This window comes from Coregonus clupeaformis, chromosome 12, assembly GCF_020615455.1.
Source record: "Coregonus clupeaformis isolate EN_2021a chromosome 12, ASM2061545v1, whole genome shotgun sequence".
Lineage (NCBI taxonomy): Eukaryota > Metazoa > Chordata > Actinopteri > Salmoniformes > Salmonidae > Coregonus > Coregonus clupeaformis.
Window position 1 is genome coordinate 58,293,435 of NC_059203.1, and position 23,161 is coordinate 58,316,595.

At 43.3% G+C, this 23,161-nt stretch overlaps 1 protein-coding gene across 3 annotated transcripts in view; it reads right to left on the reverse strand.

Moving 5' to 3' along the window:
* LOC121578303 (protein MTSS 2-like) overlaps positions 1-23,161 on the reverse strand; it is a 140,670-nt gene that overhangs the window by 58,802 nt on the left and 58,707 nt on the right. For all 3 annotated transcript variants that reach the window (XM_041892587.2, XM_041892588.2, XM_041892591.2), the window contains exons 4-6: positions 11,179-11,263; positions 2,294-2,385; positions 2,109-2,183 (exon numbers count right to left, since the gene is read on the reverse strand). In XM_041892587.2, the coding sequence (XP_041748521.2) occupies positions 2,109-2,183; positions 2,294-2,385; positions 11,179-11,263 (252 nt within the window). The remainder of the gene's footprint in view (positions 1-2,108; positions 2,184-2,293; positions 2,386-11,178; positions 11,264-23,161) is intronic.

Genomic DNA, 23,161 nt, shown 5'->3' on the forward strand with positions numbered 1-23,161 from the left:
CAATTTATTTGGGGCTAATTCCCCACCTGAGTAAGAGGAAACTCAAAACATTATCTAGATTGCCAACTTTAAACATAATACACACTGCTGGTAGCCATGTATTAATCGAACAGTACATTTAATGTCCTAAAAAATACTGGTTGTAGCCTATTCCAGTTGGATCCCAACCGTTGTGCCGCATCACACTGATGGGCCTTGGGAATCTCAGGTGTGCCGCAAAACTTGTCCTAATCTTGATAAAAAAAATTTAACACTCACTTATAAACGTGACCTGTGGAATATACATGGAATTTTGACTTGGGAGCACTAGTGCCAGTCAGATAATACAGAAGTAACCATGTGCCATTTAATGTATCGTTGTTTCAAGTCTAGTGCGCTCAGGCTGTTACATTTCTATCATTTGAGGGGCGCGCATCACAAGCAAAGTCATTTGTATAATTTTAACCATTAGCACATGCTTAGCTAGAGTCATTTATTTATTATGGCTTTAGGCTTAGCTACACCACAGCCTCTACTATAGAAACAAACAGAGCATGGCTTTGGGTCTGTGGTTGCACCTTTGCAATGCAGAAAACCACTCGTCCGTAAAGACCTATTTTTACGGAGCTATATTTTCTTTCTGGAGCAGATTGGCGGGACACACTTAAAGGGGTACACACAAATTAACCATGAGTAAGGAACTATCAAAACTATGAAAATATTTCAAATAAACCCTATTTAATCTATAAAATAAAGAAACCACAGAAAATAGATGATTTGCAGTATGGCTCAGATGAGACAGCCATTACCACTAAATAAATTAACAGGGGGGTGTTCTCCATTGAGAATGACCTCTTGGAGAAGAGATCCTTCCTCAGATTATTGACACAATGTGAAAGTGGACAAATCCAGACCAAGGGGTTGCAATGGTTCAGCTGCACGAAGGCATCAGTAACCTCTGGAAATAACTTCCATGCACTTAAAGCTGTCTTTTTGCCCTTTCCATAAAACTGTGGTTGTATCACAACCTGTGAATGTGTGATGAAATACTCGTGTGCATTCCAAGCTTTTCGCAGATGGGGTTGATGCAAATCTACAGGTAGTTTTTACTAGGGATGTGACAAATTAAAAGTTAAGAAAAATGGTCAAACCGCCATTATTATTTTTTTTACATCGTTTATCCATTAAAACGAGAAGAACATTTTATAACATAGCATTTGTGCGTCCTGATGTACTAGACTGGCTGCTCCCATATGTATTATTTTGTAAATATATGTTAATAGTTCACTAAAGTTAATTGCAACGTACTGGCCGCCTACTCGTTCTTTCATAAAATTCCACTTGAAATCCTATTGCATGGTATGACAGCTAGGGGGCGATGAAGTTCTACTGCAGTCATAAAGTAGGCTTAGGCATCTGCTTTGTTGCTGCCCGAAAGGGCAAGTAAAATTGTGTCCCGAAGACAACCGTTAATTCACGTTGACTCTAGTGTTCCTTCCATTTGTTATGCGACCTAGCTAAGATGCATTTCCCCACTTACTAACGTTACAGCATTGTTGCGTTAGGCAGGCCTATTTGTCAACAACAAAAACAGGTCCCTTTATGATGATGATGGGGACCTTTTAGTGGTAGTTTTGTGATAACTGCACTGTGATTTAAAAAACATTTGGTTAGGGATTTTTTCAATATGCATTTTTTTCTTCGTTTAAATGTTCACACCCCCAGTTTTTACCCATACCAAAAGCAAACCACAGCTTTATGGTTGGATAATCCTTGGTAAAATAGAATAACATCCCAGCAAGGACAGACAATGAGGTCATAACCTGGGTGAAACGATACCATTTACGGAAGAGGAACATTGTAGGTGTGGTGAGATGGATTGGCGAATAGGGGCACCGTAACAGCCACAGGTGCGGACAAACCACATTGTCTCCTTTCACAAAGCCAGCTGTGTTGAGGTAACCTGAACCTCGGTTATGACTGCGTCACCCTCTCCATTTAGATGTAGTCCAATCCTCCCCCCTCACCCCAAACGCTTAGGTCACATTGCCAAGGTTGTTTCCCTCCTATCTGGGCCAGAGAGTGTCACATCACACAGTACTTAGAAAGTTAGAACCAGACGCCCTTACCTTTCTTAACCTTCTTCTGCAGCTTGATTGTGTCTGAGGATTTCTTCTTTATGTCCGCGCGGGCCTTCTTGTATTCTGCATTGGGAAGACATGAGGAGATATATCAAGTGCCAGTGATTTGAGTCGGATAACTCAGACTTGTCTTAATTGAATGTATGCCCATTTCTGTCTGTACGGTCTCCTACCTTTGGCATGGTCCTTGTCCAACTGACTGGCCACCTTCTTCCACTCCTCAATCTTCAGCTCCAGGGGGTTGATCAGGGTATCTGTTAGTGTCCTACAGTAGAACCAAATAGACCAGCCGTTACATTACAATGACACATCCAGTAGTTCACCTGGACTTCTGAATTATCAATGGAAACAAAGAGAAGGGATTTTTTCAGGTCTATGACTGATCCATCTAAGTAGTAAACTAGATAAATCAGGTCATCAAAACTAAACATCATAGCTTGGGAAGCAAAGCAATTAGACTGACCATAGTCTCAGGTAGGCTGTGAACGCCTATCTTCACATACCCGACATAGCTCCATGTCATGAAGCCAGAGCTGATCAGCCGTGACAGGTTAGCACACACTACGTGTTTAAACTGAAGAGGTGAGACAGCACTGTTAACACTTTCACCTCACTGCTTCCCACACAGAGGGTGACTGGGGAAAACTCGGCCAAGCTGATGCCGATAATAAGAGATCTTAGTAATGAAGCTTATAGGTTTATCGGAAGTCTGTTAGTTTTCCTTCCCTCTACTGTCTAACAGCCTATTCAGAGTTGAGCACCTATCTGGGTTGGGCCTATGTACAGTAAGGTCAATGGGATCATTGGGATTTTGGTGTCAGTCTGTGTTAATTTCAACTGAGGTTGGGCGGTCAATGAGTTGACATTGCATAATGCATTCAAAGAAAGACAATGCAGCACGTCAGAGAGAGAGGGATGGAAATTATAGAGGGAGAAATAAGAAAATAAGGAACGAGACACTGCCAGGACTTACACCAAAGCCTAATTCCGCAACAAAACTTTCACTTCAGATGTAAAAGAGATTGAAAAAGAAAAGCTGGCAAATGATCCTAAGCAGCTCAGAAGAGGGGGGAAATAGGCTACAGCCTGGGCTAGCATACAGTCACACCCTTTTCACAGTATCATGCCGACCCGAACAATACTGTGCCGGCTCTGATATTTTATTTTCACACTGTCAATTCCGGGCATGGTTCCAGCAACTATGGTTAATGCGTAACCAGGCCAGCTCAGTAGAGCTTGGCCCGGCTCGGTTTAGTACCGTGCAAAATGGTACCAGAGCAACAATCCAATCTCTCATCCATCCACAGCCCGAGTTCCATTATTGCCATGTCTCAGGCTTTGAGAGAGCACTGGCTGTAGTACAATACATTCACAGGGTGATTTTACAGCTGGACAAAATGTTCATTTGATCAACAGAAAGGAGCCTAAGCAGAGCCTGAATGGATTTGCTGGGGCTGAAGTAGGCAGGGGAAATTGGGTTCAAGATAGTAGGGCAGCGTGAGGTGAGCCTGCTGTCATCCACTTGGACTTTAATTGCCGAGTTAGCCAGGGTCATAATCCTAGCAAGGGAGAGCGCTCTGTGGTTTCTGGAGGAAAGCCCGATACAGTTCCTTCAGAAAGTATTCACACCCACTTGACTTTTTCCACAATTTGTTGTGTTACAGCCCGACTTTAAATTGAGATTTGTCGTCACTGGCCTATACACACACACACACACACACACTACCCCATATGTTCAAAGTGGAATTATGTAGTGTTTTTCTGAAATGTCTTGAGTCAATAAGTATTCAACCCCGTTGTTATGGCAAGCCTAAATAAGTAAGTAGTAAGTAAGCAGGAGTAAACATGTGCTTAACAAGTCACATAAGTTGCATGGACTCACTGTGTGCAATAACAGTGTTTAACATGATTTGTGAATGACTACTAGGAGTGGGCGATATACCGGTTTGATAGTAAAAACCGGTATTGTGCCGCGCCATGATATGGATTTAGCAATATCATGGATACCGCGATTTATTCAGAATTCATAAATTCGAATTTTGCATCAATATTTTTTTGTTCCAAATTTCAACTGAGTGATAGTACTAAGTAGCTACATCTTTTTTTTTTTTTTATCCAACCTTTCTTGGTTCTTACGAATAAAAGAATGTATGTTAATATGTTGACCTATTTTTATGAGCGCACGTCGCATGCACTTGTTGCACGCATGTAGTGCTAGCAACAAAGAAGTGTGCAGGCAGCTGCAGTTAGGAGGCAGGTTAACTATTGGGGGAAAACTTTACAATCCAGGATGAGCGAAAAACACAGAAATTGATGTTGCTCAAGAGCAGGAGGATAAATTGGTTAAGAAGAAAGGGGGCACCTCTGTTGTTTGGAACTGGTTTGGCTTTAAAATCTCCGACCCGACCAAAACACTACCCTATGCAAGTTGTGTCGTCGTGTTGTCTTAGCAAAAGGTGGAAACACGACCAACCTGTTCAATCACTTAAAAAACATACATGTCCGTGAGTATGAACAATGCACCAGAATGCGTGAGACAGTAAACCCAGGAGCTGCGCCGAAGACAAGCCAGACTCGCACTCAACAATCAATTATATCATCATTTGCTGCCGGTACTTGCTGAGAGAAGACGAGCAAAAAATGGATAGACATCACAGCTGCGATTACAAATCACATAGCGAAGGACATGGTACCGATTCAAACTGTGGAGAAAGAGGGGTTCAGAAAGTTGATTCAAACTCTGGACCCAAGATACGAGATCCCGAGCGCAAATATTTTAGCCAAAAATGCCTGCCACAGCTTTACACAGAATGCTGGGACAGAGTTTACAGTGAGATAAATAACATTCCATTCTTCTCCACTACTGCCGATCTATGGTCAAGTCGTACCACAGAACCTTATATAAGCCTCCCACAATCCATTACATAGACGGTGACTGGAAACTGAAAAGTAAGTGCCTACAGACGTCTTATTTCCCAGACGACCACACCGGGAAATAATTGCAGGTGGGCTGAGGGGACATACTGTCGTCCTGGGGATTAAAAGAGTCGCGTCAAGTTTGTATGACGACCGACAGCCGGATCGAACATGATCAAGGCATTGCAGCTGAACAAGTGGGCAAACCTTGGATGTTTCGGACACAGGCTGCACAATGCTATTGGTAAGTTTCAGGACTGTAGCCTAGGCCTACCCTGTATGATGCTTATTATTAAGAAAAATACAGCTCACATCAGCCATGTACCGTAGGCTAAATCTAAGCACATCAGATTTGTAAAATGTGTAACAGTTGAATGTAAATGCCGTAAATCCTCAAACAAAGATTAAAAGTTATATTGTATTGTGATTTCTATATAAAAATGCATTATTATTAATTATTATTGTATTGTGATTCGATTATTTTTCACCCTATTATTTTGATTTCTTATTCCCAATTTCCAGAGAGGAGTGTCCAAAACGCTCCCGAGCCACAGGGGTGTGCGATTTCCCGGGCCACAGGGGTTTGCAAAAAGGTGGTTAGCACGTTCTCATACAGCTGGAAAAAGCAGAAGGCCCTGATGACAGCACAGAATGAACTAAGCCTGCCCCTGCACAAGCTCATCACAGAATCTCCGACAAGGTGGGGATCTCGCTCTGAAAATGATGGAAAGAGTCCTGGAGCAGGAAAAGGCCATTACACAGGTCCTGGCAGGGGACAAAAAGACACGGCACCTTGTACCTACCTGGCAAGACATCCAGGTCTTGGAATCAGTCACAGCAGCACTGAAGCCACTCCAGGACTTTACAGATGCCCTGTCAGGAGAAGCGTATGTGAGCGTGTCCTATTTGAAGCCTGTCATCAATCTGTTAAATGCAGAGGTTCTAAATCTGAGCAAGGACGATACAGAACTGACCAAAGAGATCAAGATCAAGGTTCTTGATTACTTGAATAACAAGTACACTGACCCTGCAACAGATGAGCTGCTCTCCATGGCTACCTTTCTAGATCCAAGGTTCAAGACCAGGTACATGTCCGCTGAGAAACTGGAGGACATTAAGGTATTTATTCATTTGTTCTTGTTTTATTGCTTCAAATGTAAAGCACTTTGGGCTGCATTTTATGTATGAAAGGTGCTATACAAATAAAGTTTAATTATTTTCATTTTTTAAGGTGAGAGCTGCCTCAGAGACCGAAGCCCTCCTGGTGGAGAACACAGCCCTGGGAAAATCGTCTCTTGCAGAGGATCACACTGACAGGGAGAAAGAAGCTTCCACTGCTCATCAATCAGGCAAGAAGCCCAAGAAGAGCCTTGGAGCTTCTTTAAGCAGACCAGCAGTGCACCTGCCTCATGTTCAGAGAGGCAGATCATTGAGCAAGAGCTGAATAGCTACATTCTGGCAACGGCAGCAGACAGCGAAGTCTGATCCTTTGGAGTGGTGGCGATTTCACGGATCTAATTTTCCACGTGTGAGTTGTCTGGCAAAGAAATACTTATGCATCCCTGCCACAAGTGCCCCCTCTGAGAGGGCATTCAGCACTGGGGGCAATGTGGTGACATGTCACAGGGCAGCACTAAAGCCAGAAACAGTCAACATGCTGGTATTCCTGGCACGGAACTTGTGAAGAAAGTTCTAGTGAAGATTTGTTGATATTGTTGATAATTGATGGTTGAGGCTTGAAAGGTTTAGTTTCAAACGGTTAGTTTTTTTACATATCTACGGACCGTAGCCAAAACAAACACACGTATTTGAATTTGTAATTACCTTATTTTCTTTATCTCCTGTTATTTTTTATTTAATTTTACTTAATATCTAATTTATATATATATATATATATATATATAGGCCTACCTACCTCATGTTTACGGAATGCATGTTTGCACAATACAAATAAAAACTTTTCAGGTCCATACGGTCCAATGCCTCACTCTTTCTGGTTATATAAGGTTCAAATACATATTTTTCCTTAACTAATATAATTTAACCAAGAAGGGATATTAAAATGTGATTCATATTTTTTTACGTCATATATCGTGATATCATATCGATATCGTCTGGACAGTGGAAAATATCGTGATATGAATTTTAGCTCATATCGCCCACCCCTAATGACTACCTCATCTCTGTACCCCACATACAATTATATGTAAGGTCCCTCAGTTAAGCAGGGAATTTCAAACACTGATTCAACCACAAAGACCAGAGAGGTTTTCCAATGCCTCGCAAAAAAGGGCACCTATTGGTAGATGGGTAAAAAAAAAAGAAGCAGACATTGAATCTCTTTTTGAGCACGGTGAAGTTATTAATTACACTTTGGATGGTGTATATCAATACACCCAGTCACTAAAAAGATACAGGCGTCCTTCCTAACTCAGTTGCCAGAGAGGAAGGGCTTTTCTCGCCTGACGTTTTTGATAGCCATGTAATTCCCTCTTGGACAAGTTGAGAAGAGAGACACGGATGCCAAGCTAGCTTAGCTAGCCTAGCTAGCCTGTAGCCTCAAATGGAGGACGCTTACAAACATTTCCAATGCTGCAGGAGTTGTTTATTTTGCTTAATTCCGGGACAATGTGGAACACCTGAACTTTCAATGTAGCAATTGTTTGCTTGCAGAGGACTACAGGGGCGATGTGGCTACTCTTAGCAAACAAGTAGCGAACCTACACAAGCTACTGGGGAATCCACGCCCGCCTACTTTTTCCTTTCTCTTTTACCCAAGTAGCCGGAACCCGCTCTGGCCTGGTGGAAGTGTCGCTGCCGTGTCTCTGCAGGGATCCCTTCCCGAAGGGGTCTCCCACTTCCCTGAAGAATGGAGATAGTAGGATGCTCCTGGATGACTTTGTGGATGTTCCTGTTCTCGATCCTACCAACTAGCCATGGAGATGTCACTTGCCGTGGAAGTAAAAAACAGCAACCTCTGGCAACGGGGGCCTCCTCTGCGAAGGTAAGCCCGGACACAGACTAGAAACCCCTCCACCGCCCTGGAACCAGAGGTTCCGGAGCCTTCTCCCCTAGGGGCTTTCGATTCGAGATCGGACCCGGAGGTACCTGCGCCTTCGTCCTCTGTTCTGTCTCCAGCTCTGGTGGCTTCTACCTCGGGTTCGTGAGGCTGTCTAAGACTCTGGCCCATTCATCATCCACAATGGTTACTACAGCTGGCTCGGGTCCATCAGCCACAGACTATTCTCTCTGCTACAGCACGGCAAGTGGTACCAATGCACCAACAGGACCCTGAACAGCTTCTACCCCCCAAGCCATTAGACTTCTAAACAAGACTACTAAATAGCTAATCAAATGGCTACCCGCACTACCCACATTGACCCTTTTTTACACTAACTCTCTTGCACTGACTATGCACACACACCACACACTTACACCAACACACACACCACATAGCCTACGCCCACACACACACAACATGCATACTGATGCCACACTTTCACACTTACCACATGCTGCTGATAGTCACTTTACACCTACCTATATGTACAGTACATAAAACACATGATCAAAAGTATGTGGACACCTGCTTGTTGAACATCTCATTCCAAAATCATGTTCATTAATATGGTGTTGGTCCCCCCTTTGCTGCTATAACAGAATGCACTCTTCTGGGAAGGCTTTCCACCAGATGTTTGAACATTGCTGTGGGGACTTGCTTCCATTTAGCTACACAAGCATTAGTGAGGTCGGGCACTGATGATGGGCGATTAGGCATGGCTCGCAGTCAGCGTTCCAATTAATCCCAAAGGTGTTCGATGGGGTTGAGGTCAGGGCTCTGTGCAGGACAGTCAAGTTCTTGGCACAGATCTCGACAAACTATTTCTGTATGGATCTCACTTTGTGCACGGGGGCATTGTCATACTGAAACAGGAAGGGCCTTCCCCAAACTGTTGACACAAAGTTGGAAGCACAGAATCGTCTAGAATGTAATTGTAACATTTCCCTTCAGTGGAACTAACGGGCCTAGCCCAAACCATGAAAAACAACCCCAGACCATTATTCCTCCTCCACTAAACATTACAGTTGGCACTATGCATTCAGGCAGGTAGCATTCTCCTGGCATCTGCCAAACCCAGATTTGTCAGTCGGACTGCCGTATGGTGAAGCGTGATTCATCACTCTAGAGAACGCATTTCCACTGCTCCAGAGTCCAATGGCAGCGAGCTTTACACCACTCCAGCCGACGCTTGACTTTGCGCATGGTGATCTTAGGCTGTGTGCGGCTGCTCGGCCATGGAACCCCCTTTAACGAAGCTCCCAACGAACAGTTCTTGTGATGACGTTGCTTCCAGAGGCAGTTTGGAACTCGGCAGTGAGTGTTGCAACCGAGGACAGACAATTGTTATGCGCTACAGCACTCGGCGGTCCCGTTCTGTGAGCTTGTGTGGCCTACCATGTCACGGCTGAGCCGTTGTTGTTCCTAGACATTTCCACTTCACAATAACCGCATTTACAGTTACCCGGAGGCAGCTCTAGCAGGGCAGAAATCTGACAAAGCTCTTCATTAAGGCCATTCTACTGCCAATGTTTGTCTATGGCGATTGCATGGCTGTGTGCTCGATTTTATACACCTGTAAGCAATGGGTCCGGCTGAAATAGCCAAATCCACAAATTCAGACCCCTTGACTTTTTCAACATTTTGGTACATCACAGCTTTATTCTAAAATGGATTAAAAATGTACTCAGCAATCTACACACAATACCTCATAACGACAAAGTGAAAACAAGAACCCGATGACCAAGAACCCGATGGTCACTAACAGAGGTCCAGAGCTCTTGTGTGGAGATGGGAAAACCTTCCAGAAGGACAACCATCTCTGCAGCACTCCACCAATCTGGCCTTTATGGTAGAGTGGCCAGACGGAAGCCACTCCTCAGTAAAAGCCACATGACAGCCCGCTTGGAGTTTGCCAAATGGCACCTAAAGACTCTCAGACCGTGAGAAACAAGATTCTCTGGTCTGATGAAACCAAGATTGAACTCTTTGGCCTGAATTCCAAGCGTCATGTCTGGAGGAAACCTGGCACCATCCCTACGGTGAAGTATGGTGGTGGCAGCATCATGCTGTCGGGATGTTTTTCAGCGGCAGGGACTGGGAGATGAGTCAGGATGAAGGCAAAGATGAACGGCGCAAAGTACAGAGAGATCCTGGATGAAAACCTGCTCCAGAGCGCTCAGGACCTCAGACTGGGGCGAAGGTTCACCTTCCAACAGGACAACGACTCTAAGCACACAGCCAAGAAAACGCAGGAGTGGCTTCGGGACAAGTCTCTGAATGTCCTTGAGTGGCCCAGCCAGAGCCCGGACTTGAACCCGATCTAACATCTCTGGAGAGACCTCAAAATAGCTGTGCAGCGACGCTCCCCATTCAACCTGACAGAGCTTGAGAGGATCTGCAGAGAATAATGGGAGAAACTCCCCAAATACAGGTGTACCAAGCTTGTAGCGTCATACCCAAGAAGACTTGAGGCTGTGATCGCTGCCAAAGGTGTTTCAACAAAGTACTGAGTAAAGGGTCTGAATACTTATGTAAATGTAATATTTCAGTGTTTTTAAAGGCACCTAATGACATGTCTAAAAACCTGTTTTTGATTTGTCATTATGTAGATTGTGAGGGAAAAAAACGATTTAATCAATTTTAGAATAAAGGCTGTAACGTAATTTTTTTTGGAAAAGGTCAAGGGGTCTGAATACTTTCTGAACGCACTGTATATAGTAATGTTACGGTTATACTCACAATATATACAGCCAGGTTATATTTACTCTTGATTTTTATTTGTTATTCACGGTCACTATTTCAATTTTTCTAAAATCTTATCTTTAACTCTGCATTGTTGGACAATTACCTGTAAGTAAGCATTTCACTGTTAGTCTACACCTGTTGTCTACCAAGCATTAACAAATACGATTTGATTTGGTCTGAAATGTTAAAGACGGCAGTATTATGCACTAACCGCATACAAAGGATCTCAAACAAATAGGAAACGATCACATTGGAGATGTTTTGCATTGCCCGAAGACTGTTGTAATACTAAATCAATGTCTTCCAAAAACCATGATACACAGTTCCATCACTTACGTGGTGAAGAGCTTCAGTTTGGACTCGATACTTCTGTGCCTCATGCACATTCTTGTCAAGGCTGAGCCAATCTCTTTTGTTGCCCCTGGAAAACAATGGAACAAAAGACAACAAATTACCAAAACTTGACAACAACAATTCCATATTACAAGTGTGTTTAAGCAAGGAAAGTTACGCAAGGACTCAAATGACATAATCCCATTTAAGAAGAATCCAAAGCTTTTTCTATGCCATCATGGTCTCACAAAAGCAGTACACTTAACAAGTTTCAAAGATTATTCGCAATAAGCACAGGATACAACAGGTGTAAAACTGTACAGTGAGAGCTCTTTCCCAACAATGCAGTGATGACAATAATAAAGATACTGTAATAGAAATAAAATAAAAACCACACAAGAAATACGACGCGAGTTAGAAACACGAGAACGCTATACAGAGCGACAATTTTACTTGCATATGCGCCTAAATACACACACACACACACAGTGAAAGAAAACCATTAGTATCACACTACGCCGTCATGGATTAAAATCCTGCAGCGCACGCAAGGTCCCCCTGCTCAAGCCAGGGCATGTCCAGGCCCGTCTGAAGTATGTCAATGACCATCTGGATGATCCAGAGGAGGAATGGCAGAAGGTCATGTGGTCTGATGAGACAAAAATATAGCTTTTTGGTCTAAACTCCACTCGCCGTGTTTGGAGGAAGAAGGATGAGTACAACCCCAAGAACACCATCCCAACCGTGAAGCATGGAGGTGGAAACATCATTCTTTGGGGATGCTTTTCTGCAAAGGGGACTGGACGACTGCACCATACTGAGGGGAGGATGGATGGGGCCATGTATCGCGAGATCTTGGCCAACAACCTCCTTCCCTCAGTAAGAGCATTGAAGATGGTTCGTGGCTGGGTCTTCCAGCATGACAACGACCTGAAACACACAGCCAGGGCAACTAAGGAGTGGCTCCGTAAGAAGCATCTCAAGGTCCTGGTGTGGCCTAGCCAGTCTTCAGACCTGAACCCAATAGAGAATCTTTGGAGGGAGCTGAAAGTCCGTATTGCCCAGCGACAGCCCCAAAACCTGAAGGATCTGGAGAAGGTCTGTATGGAGGAGTGGGCCAAAATCCCTGCTGCAGTGTGTGCAAACCTGGTCAAGACCTACAGGAAACGTATGATCTCTGTAATTGCAAACAAAGGTTTCTGTACCAAATTTTAAGTTCTGCTTTTCTTATGTATCAAATACTTATGTCATGCAATAAAATGCAAATTAATTACTTAAAAATCATACAATGTGATTTTCTGGATGTTTGTTTTAGATTCCGTCTCTCACAGTTGAAGTGTACCTATGATATAAATGACAGACCTCTACATGCTTTGTAAGTAGGAAAACCTGCAAAATCAGCAGTGTATCAAATACTTGTTCTCCCCACTGTATACACACACACACACAGCCTTCGGAAAGAATTCAGACCCCTTTACTTTTTCACATTTTGTTAGGTTACAGCCATATTCCAAAATTCATTAAATAGTTTTTTTCCCCCTCATCAATCTACACACAATACCCCATAACGACAAAGCAAAAACTGGTTTTTAGAAATGTTTGCCAATTTATAAAAATAAAAAAAAGGGAAAAAATAATAATATCACATTTACATAAGTATTCAGATCCTTTACTCAGTACTTTGTTGAAGCACCTTTGGCAGCGATTACAGCCTCGAGTCTTCTTGGGTATGACGATACAAGCTTGACACACCTTTATTTGGGGAGTTTCTCCCATTCTTCTCTGCAGATCCTATCAAGTGCTGTTGGGTTGGATGGGGAGCGTCGCTGCACAGCTATTTTCAGGTCTCTCATGAGATGTTCGATCAGGTTCAAGTCCGGGCTCTGACTGGGCCACTCAAGGACATTCAGAGACTTGTCCCGAAGCCACTCCTGCATTGTCTTGGCTGTGTGCTTAGGGTCGTTGTCCTGTTGGAAGGTGAACCTTCACCCCCAGTCTGAGGTCCTGAGCACTCTCAAGCAGGTTTTCATCACAGGATCTCTCTGTACTTTGCTCCATTCATCTTAGCCTCGATCCTGATTAGTCTCCCAGTCCCTGCCGCTGAAAAACATCTCCACAGCATGAAGCTGCCACCACCCCATGCTTCACCGTAGGGATGGTGCCAGGTTTCCTCCAGACGTGAAGCTTGGCATTCAGGCCAAAGAGTTCAATCTTGGTTTCATTAGACCAGAGAATCTTGTGTCTCATGGTCTGGGAGTCATTAGGTGCCTTTTGGCAAACTCCAAGCGGGCTGTCATGTGCTTTTTACTGAGGAGTGGCTTCCGTCTGGCCACTCTACCATAAAGGCCTGATTGGAGTGCTGCAGAGATGGTTGTCCTTCTGGAAGGTTCTCCCATCTCCACAAAGGAGCTATGGAGCTCTGTCAGAGTGACCATCAGGTTCTTAGTCGCCTCCCTGACCAAGGCCCTTCGCCGGGCGGCCAGCTCTAGGAAGAGTCTTGGGGGTTCTAAACTTCTTCCATTGAAGAATGAAGGAGGCCACTGTGTTTTTGGGAACCTTCAATGTTACCGACATTCTTTGGTACCCTTCCCCAGATCTGTACCTCGACACAATCCTGTCTTGACCTCATGGCTTGGTTTTTGCTCTGACATGCACTGTCAACTGTGGGACCTTATATAGACAAGTGTGTGCCTTTCCAAATCATGTCCAATCAATTGAATTTACCACAGATGGCCTCCAATCAAGTTGTAGAAACATCAAGGATGATCAATGGAAACAGGATGCACCTGAGCTCAATTTCGTGTCTCATAGCAAAGGGTCTGAATACTTATGTAAATAGGGTATTTCTGATTTAGATTTTCAAAAAAACCTGTTTTCGCTTTGTCATTATGGGGTATTGTGTGTAGGATTTATTTTTATTTCATTTTAGAATAAGGCTTTAACGTAACAATGTGGAAAACGTCAAGGGGTCTGAATACTTTCCGAAGGCACTCTATATACAAAAGTATATTGACCCCTTCAAATTAGTGGATTCGGCTATTTCAGCCTCACCCATTGCTGACAGGTGTATAAAATTGTGCACACAGCCATGCAATATCCATTGACAAACATTGGCAGTAGAATGGCCTTACTGAAGAGCTCAGTGAATTTCAACAAGGCAGTCATAGGATGCCACCTTTCCAACCAGTCAGTTCGTCAAATTCTGCCCTGCTACAGCTTCCCAGGTCAACTTTAAGTGCAACTTAGAGGGAACATTGCTCATTACGTATGGATACTTGCATATTTGGGTAAAACTGTAGGACATTTGACCATCAGACATTTTCCCAAAGGAAAATGCTGCAACTAACCCTAATCCTGTCTCTTTCAGGAAACCACTGTTGAAAGTTAGACAATGGACAGAGACACTAGTAGAAGGCACCAACTGCCCTGAGTGAACAGGACAAATCATATTGAGTCATGAGCATGTCATGGTCTTGCGTATATTTATTTCTCAATTTAAATCAAATGCTCTGAAAAGCTACTAGATGGGTCTATAATGGGCAGGAGGGTGGTGTTTGTAACCCTGTATATGTTTTAGCAGAAACAAAGGCTTTTATTGAGCCATCAGAACAAACGTGTGAATTATGTCAGTTTCACCAGTAAAAAAAGTAATAATCTACACGCAGATGAGCTTCCCTGAGACTGTTTCTGACAGTTTGTGCAGAAATTATTCGGTTGTACAAACACAGTTTCTTCAGCTGTCTGGGTGGCTGGTCTCAGACGATCCCGCAGGTGAAGAAGCTGGATGTGGAGATCCTGGGCTAGCATGGTTACACATGGTCTGCAATTGTGAGGCTGGTTGGACATACTGCCAAATTCTCTAAAATGACCTTGGAGGCGGCTTATGGTAGAGAAATTAACATTCAATTATCTGGCAACATCTCTGGTGGACAGTCCTGCAGTCAGCATGCCAATTGCATGCTCCCTCAAAACTTGAGACATCTGTGGCATTGTGTTGTGTGATAAAACTGCACATTTTAGAGTGGCCTTTTGTTGTCCCCAGCACAAGGTGCACCTGTGTAATGATCATGCCGTTTAATCAGGTTCTTGATACACCTGTCAGGTGGATGGATTATCTTGACAGAGAAATGCTCACTAACAGGGATGTAAACAAATTTGTACACAAGATTTGAGAGAAATAAGCTTTTTGTGCTATGGAACATTTCTGGGATACTTTATTTCAACTCATGAAACATGGTAACACTGCAAATTGAACATCAAATGATGACATAGTATGTCTTCCTAAGATCATTGGGATGAGTCCAGTTTGCAACCCTGTTGTCTGTTTTCATTGCAGCAGCAGGTCCCCCTCTAGACTACTCATTAGGAGGTTAAAGACTTTAGCTATTAGCTCCATCAACAATTTGAGCTTTTTTTGACAGCTACATAACAAAGAAAAACAAGAGGCATGAGTGAGTGATGGACTTTCACTTCTATTGCTTGTGTCATATCAAGCTTACCAGACTTTATGAACATTATCATCCAAGATATCCATTGAAGAAATCAGACAAAAGGATCCTGCAAATAACATTGGTCCTGCTAACCCAACTGTCGCAGGCTAGTTAAGTCTGGAAGCTGCTAACCCAGCTGTGGCAGGCTAGATAAGTCTGGAAGCAGGCCACTGACAGGGCGACTGCAGCACTTAAAATTCATTGGGTAATATGGCACATCAAACATTTCACCGCACCGGATCTATTTCTGCTCTGGCTGCATGGGGATGTTGTGATGTATAGGGCGAGAGAAATCACACCGGGCTCAGTGTGGCTTCTCCAGCCCAGCCCTAAACCCCATAGTCCTCGCCCTGCGCCTCTTTAACAAATAGGCCATTGTAGCATCCTGTCACTGAATACAGAGCACTTCCTATGAGACGGCCTGGCTCACAACGCTGAACGGGAAGACAATACTCCTTTCTGTGATAGAGAGGAAAACAGTGAGTGAGAAAGAGAGAGGAGGGAGAGTGCAAGAGGATAGAGATTCTCCACAATCCCTAATAGTGATATTCCTCCATCCACCCTGGGTGGGACTGTGTCCATAGAAATAGAAATACTGTCTGTATTTCTGAAAGTTACACATCTTGAAAACTTGATTGCTGACATGCAAAACACTTTGGGACTACATCAACAATGGACTAATGAAACAAATACCAAAATATAGTTTTGGGGTGGAATTTGCCTTTAAATTGGAACTGACAGCGTTTTAACTACTTTGCAGATATGAAACAAACAGACAATAATATCTGTCAAAAATGTCAAATTCCCTGTTTATGCATCAAAACCAACTTTATAAGAGGTTTCAAAAATAGGTTCTATTTGACTTAAAATTCCATGACGTACGCTAAGGCATTGTTGGCAGAATAGATGGATGCAGTTCAATGCATGGTTAATATAATTCACCAATACATTTCTTGGTAGTCCAAAAAATATTGCTATCAGGTTGTAAATCACAGCTGGCCTGGTTCATTGTTTGCTGTCTCCACCCATTCGGGATGCACTATTTCAGTTTCAATGACTCAATATTTGGAACAAAAACGAACAACTAATTAAGGCCGGGAATGTCAATACAATGAAACTAGCAAGGGCAATGATCACAAGTCAGTCATAACGTGGTTAATAGGCCCGCGGGCCGAATAGGACACACACATAAGCGAGTATAAATGAGTCAACAGTTGAGTCATCTACTTTATGAAATTACAGCCTGATGCACTCGCATTACAGCGCGCAGCGGAAGGAAAGTGTACAGACATGCCACAGTCCTAGTTAGGCTACTAAAATGTTGCAGGCTGGCTTCGGTTTTTAAAGCTTGGACAAGGAATAACCAAAAAACAAAAACACCATGCAAAGGAGAAACATGTAGGCCTATTCCAGCAACATTTGAGCAGTTGCCTAGGCTGGCTACTCAACTACAATACATTTTGAGTGGGTCATACAGCAATGCTGCATTCAACCGCACCGGTGAACCAACCATGCAGTGCAAAAAAAATAAAAGTTTAAATTGTATTAAATACGTTTTGATTAGGGTCACAGCATATTATGCACATCTGCAAGCATAGCAGCAAAGGATGGACAAATATTATCTATTTTGTTTTAATATGTTAAAATGCTATACAGCATCCTACATAAGTGAACATTATAAAGAGCCATATTTTTTTCTAATAAAACAATGGCTAGTTTGGGCCGCAGTTGCAAGTATTCTTGTAAAAACAAAGGCTATGTCTGGCCCTCAAATTCATTGTGTTTTTTTCAAAATGACACCCCTGGGCTAGCGTATCTATTTACGTTGCTAGCCATTTATTTAGCAAGCTAAAAACACTGAGCCGAACGTGAGCTAGCTAGCTGCTGGGGGATGTAATGTCATTTTTTGTTGTCTATAGCTAGAGATGCAGGTTTCATTTGGTTAGCTAGCAAGAAATTTGAATCGCTTTGCTAGCTAGCTGCGCTGAACAGTTATTATATCTCTTAGTTGTCAATCAAATGTATTTGGCATCGATCAAATGGGTGGGCAGGCAGGCATGTTCCCGTTCAGTTGTCAAAACGTGGGTTGGGACAAGCATGCATTGGCAGGCAGGTTGCAGAAGGACGAGCAGGCTACTATTCCCCATTGTTTATTAGTACAATTTTGACAGCCAACTAGCTGAATAAGTTTGAGAGGGTGTATCTAATGTTCCCTAGTTAGATTTTAGCTCATCTCGCTCTGGCTAGCATTAGTTGTTGATCTTGTTGTTGTTGATGTGCATAGGCAACTGAGGGAGAGAAAGCCTACCTTTTCATGTTTGTTTGATCAATAGGACTGTGAAGTTCCCAAATGTAAGAGGACTCCAGTGGTATTTATACAGTGGGGAGAACAAGTATTTGATACACTGTCGATTTTGCAGGTTTTCCTACTTACAAAGCATGTAGAGGTCTGTAATTTTTATCATAGGTACACTTCAACTGTGAGAGACGGAATCTAAAACAAACATCCAGAAAATCACATTGTATGATTTTTAAGTAATTAATTTGCATTTTATTGCATGACATAAGTATTTGATACATCAGAAAAGCAGAAATTAATATTTGGTACAGAAACATTTGTTTGCAATTACAGAGATCATACGTTTCCTGTAGGTCTTGACCAGGTTTGCACGCACTGCAGCAGGGATTTTGGCCCACTCCTCCATACAGACCTTCTCCAGATCCTTCAGGTTTCGGGGCTGTCGCTGGGCAATACGGACTTTCAGCTCCCTCCAAAGATGTTCTATTGGGTTCAGGTCTGGAGACTGGCTAGGCCACTCCAGGACCTTGAGATGCTTCTTACGGAGCCACTCCTTAGTTGCCCTGGCTGTGTGTTTCGGGTCGTTGTAATGCTGGAAGACCCAGCCACGACCCATCTTCAATGCTCTTACTGAGGGAAGGAGGTTGTTGGCCAAGATCTCGCGATACATGGCCCCATCCATCCTCCCCTCAATACGGTGCAGTTGTCCTGTCCCCTTTGCAGAAAAGCATCCCCAAAGAATGATGTTTCCACCTCCATGCTTCACGGTTGGGATGGTGTTCTTGGGGTTGTACTCATCCTTCTTCTTCCTCCAAACACGGCGAGTGGAGTTTAGACCAAAAAGCTCTATTTTTGTCTCATCAGACCACATGACCTTCTCCCATTCATTGGTCATTGGCAAACTTCAGACGGCCCTGGACATGCGCTAGCTTGAGCAGGGGGACCTTGCGTGCGCTGCAGGATTTTATCCCATGACGGCGTAGTGTGTTACTAATGGTTTTCTTTGAGACTGTGGTCCCAGCTCTCTTCAGGTCATTGACCAGGTCCTGCCGTGTAGTTCTGGGCTGATCCCTCACCTTCCTCATGATCATTGATGCCCCATGAGGTGAGATCTTGCATGGAGCCCCAGACCGAGGGTGATTGACCGTCATCTTGAACTTCTTCCATTTTCTAATAATTTTGCCAACAGTTGTTGCCTTATCACCAAGCTGCTTGCCTATTGTCCTGTAGCCCATCCCAGCCTTGTGCAGGTCTACAGTTTTATCCCTGATGTCCTTACACAGCTCTCTGGTCTTGGCCATTGCGGAGAGGTTGGAGTCTGTTTGATTGAGTGTGTGGACAGGTGTCTTTTATACAGGTAACGAGTTCAAACAGGTGCAGTTAATACAGGTGATGAGTGGAGAACAGGAGGGCTTCTTAAAGAAAAACTAACAGGTCTGTGAGAGACGGAATTCTTACTGGTTGGTAGGTGATCAAAAACTTATGTCATGCAATACAATGCAAATTAATTACTTAAAAATCATACAATGTGATTTTCTGGATTTTTGTTTTAGATTCCGTCTCTCACAGTTGAAGTGTACCTATGATAAAAATTACAGACCTCTACATGCTTTGTAAGTAGGAAAACCTGCAAAATCGGCAGTGTATCAAATACTTGTTCTCCCCACTTTAATTTGCATAAATCCATTCAGGTGTATTTTGTGGCTTTTGGCACACGCCACTGGCTTCCAGTTCAGGCTCGCATCTACTACAAGACCATGGTGCTTGCCTACGGAGCTGTGAGGGGAACGGCACCTCCTTACCTTCAGGCTCTGATCAGACCCTACACCCAAATGAGGGCACTACGTTCATCCACCTCTGGCCTGCTAACCCCCCTACCTCTACGGAAGCACAGTTCTCGCTCAGCCCAGTCAAAGCTATTTGCTGCTCTGGCACCCCAATGGTGGAACAAGCTCCCCCACGACACCAGAACAGCGGAGTCACTGACCACCTTCCAGAGACACTTGAAACCCTACCTCTTTAAGGAATACCTGGAATAGTATAAAAGTAATCCTTCTACCCCCCGTAACCCACCCCCCCACCCCCCATTTAAAAAAAAGTGGTTGTCCCACTGGCTATCATAAGTTGAATGCACCAATTTGTAAGTCGCTCTGGATAAGAGCATCTGCTAAATTACGTAAATGAAAAAAGAAAATGTAAAAAAATACCTGGGGGTGTGTATAATCCTCTGTATGAATGTGTCCCAGTCATCCCAACCCTAATGCCTGCTAATGCTGGATCACCTGGGCCTCTCGCTAGCTCGGTAAAGCAATTAGTAGCCCTCCACACAGGCCACCCCTATCAGATAGGTATGGATTATGATGACCACACCGACCCTCCTTAGTTTACCCACGCCAACTTTCACAACAAGGCAGACTGGCAGCAGTTGCGAAGGTTACAATGGGTGCACATGAACGCTATGATCTTGTGAGATATTTTGTACGTCAGACAAGCAGTATGATAAAGTAGCGTGTTACGTTCCCCAGCAGGAAAACCAAATATGTCACTGAAACAGAAGAGGGAACTAACATAGTGTCACTGACCAACAAACAAAACAGGTGGGGTTCCAAAAGACTCATGGGGGTGTCCACTGAAAGTCGACTAGCAACACCTACTAGAACCTAAAAAGACACCCACCATGACCGCCCACTAAATCTGCCCACTAAGAAGCAAACAAAACAAAAACTAAGGTGGAGTAAAAAACGAAAATCAGATAAAGGTTTGTCTAGATATCAAAATAGGGAGAGCCAACTAAAAAGGTGTTGTCTTGATAGATGTGGAGGGTCAACTGGAGCACTGGGCCAGCCACTCCTAAATAGCTCCTGGACCAGCACAGATGAAACACCTTCCCACTAATGAGATTTCAACCAGCACAGGTCTAACACATACTGACTAACGAGGTGACACCAATCGGTGGACCCTACGTGCTAATGAGCTATACGTGCTAAAGTCCAATCGAAAAACATAAATCGAAAAAACCAAAACCTGTAACAAGCGCAAATGTGAAAAGGTGTTTTTGACTAGGCCTACTTATCATTCAGACCAACACTACCATTCATGTGTTGCAGCTTTCTGTCCACAAATGATAATTCCCATAGCATCATAGCAATGCAGTTTGCAACAGGTGGCATTTTATAGGACATTGATAGTTTGTTTAATGAAACTCTCCTGGAAAAATCTGAGAGAAATCACCACCAGCAGAGGGACACAGTCACTTTAGTATTCCCTGGTCTTCTGTCTGTGTTTGATTCAAGTTTGGGAGATCACATGGGATTTCGTACAAACAGAGGTCAGTGAGTGAAACTGGGCATCGGCACGACATGAGCAAATGACTTAATTGCTGGGGAAAACAGTTTGCTCTTTGAAATCACATCAAGATAATCCGGCTCCAACAAACTGAGGGTGTGTATGACAAAAGACAGTTGTTTGAGGAGAGAAGCAGACGTTTTGACAAACCAGCGCAGCAGTCAAAACTTCTGTTTTGGCTGGTAGGACAGTGCCGAGGTCAAAAGTTCACTCAGGGTTAAGGAACCAACTGAATGAAGATGTGAAACTGACAGACTTCTGCAATACCCTACACAGAGAGATGCCACTGGACTTCAAACTGCCTACATTCGATGCTGACATTTTACCCAAAACAGTGAGGTGCATAGGAACAAAACACAGATAGGCCTACTAATGCCTCATCCCATTCTCTGCACATCAAGTCTACGGTCTCTAAATGCCTGTTTGTGCGTGTTTCCGGTGGGGTGAACAGTGTCCCATTAATTTACTAAGTATGTGCAGATGTGACAGCGCAGTTCAAAAGGTTTATTTCGCACTTGGCCAAAATGCTTTGCACTCGGAAACATGTCACTGGAGCGGAGCCGATAAACCGAAAATGATTGTGAAGACTGAACCAGCCACTTATAGAGGACATTTTACTGATCTTGATAATTACGATAAGTAGCCTACACTAGAGAAATGTGACATTTGAAATGTAAATCTGCTAATATAGGCGATTGCTTACCGGACAATCGATAGCTACGACATTCAAATTAACAGTAGTACTTTTAAGGGTAATACTAAAAAAGTAAATGAGGTGTACATTAATATTATAAACGTAATATTTTATTTATTGTTAGTGATAATTCAGTCAAGGATTTTTGTCTATAATCCCCCAGCTGTACATGTCACCCAATGTGTGGGAGCGCTCAGTCCTCAGACCGCAGTACCGGAGAATAAGAAGAGGCAAATTACCTACTGAGAAACAAACATTTTAATTTGACATTTAAAAATACCCTAATTGCTGAATACACCAGGTGTGGGTTTGAAGTTTGAGGATGAGCAGAGGCGGTGGTGGGTAGGGAGTAACGTGCACACTGAACGCTGACTAAGCTAGGTAGCAGAAGCAGAATGTTATGTCAAAACACATTGTAAAATAGGACTGAGGTACTACAATGTCAGTAATATCAGTCAGTGTATCGTCGCACACGTCTTATGCTAACAGTTTTTCCGATATTGAATGTTCTTCATCTAGTTTAGTTCTGGTGTAGTGGGCGCGATGGATAAACAGAAAGACAGAGTGCTGTCGGTACCATACAAAACCATATGTTCTCCTTAAACCATCAGCATCCTTTAGCTCAACATCGAAAATAGAAACGTTCATTTGAATAATGTGGAAATTCTTAATGCATGACTCATCTAAAAAGTGGACCTTGGATTTCATCAGGTTTCTTTCATTTGTACAGATGATTCACATCCTTACAAATGTTTTGTTACTTTGTCTGTTTGTTCCCTTCCTCCCGACAGCCTTGTTTGAAAAGCCTCTCAAAACAACAGTTTGAGGGGGAAAACGCTGTCATAATGTATATCGTGTGGCATACTTATTCTAGTGTAGTGCAAGTTGGCCGACAGATACTACGGCAAACACCAAGTCGACAACACACTTCTTTAACATTGGGGCTGTGGTGAGAAAGGAATGAGCACATTTTCAAGTAATGCCCTCCAGATGGTACATGAAAGCATTTGAAGTGACAACTCAACTAATTACCAATGTTGCGACTGTGTCTGCAAAACAGATGGAAAAACAAACAGTATGGGATACAGAGCTTGGCAACGGGTGGTTTCTCTTACAATAGCCCCACAACACAACAGGATGGGTGAAATGGGAGCCGGC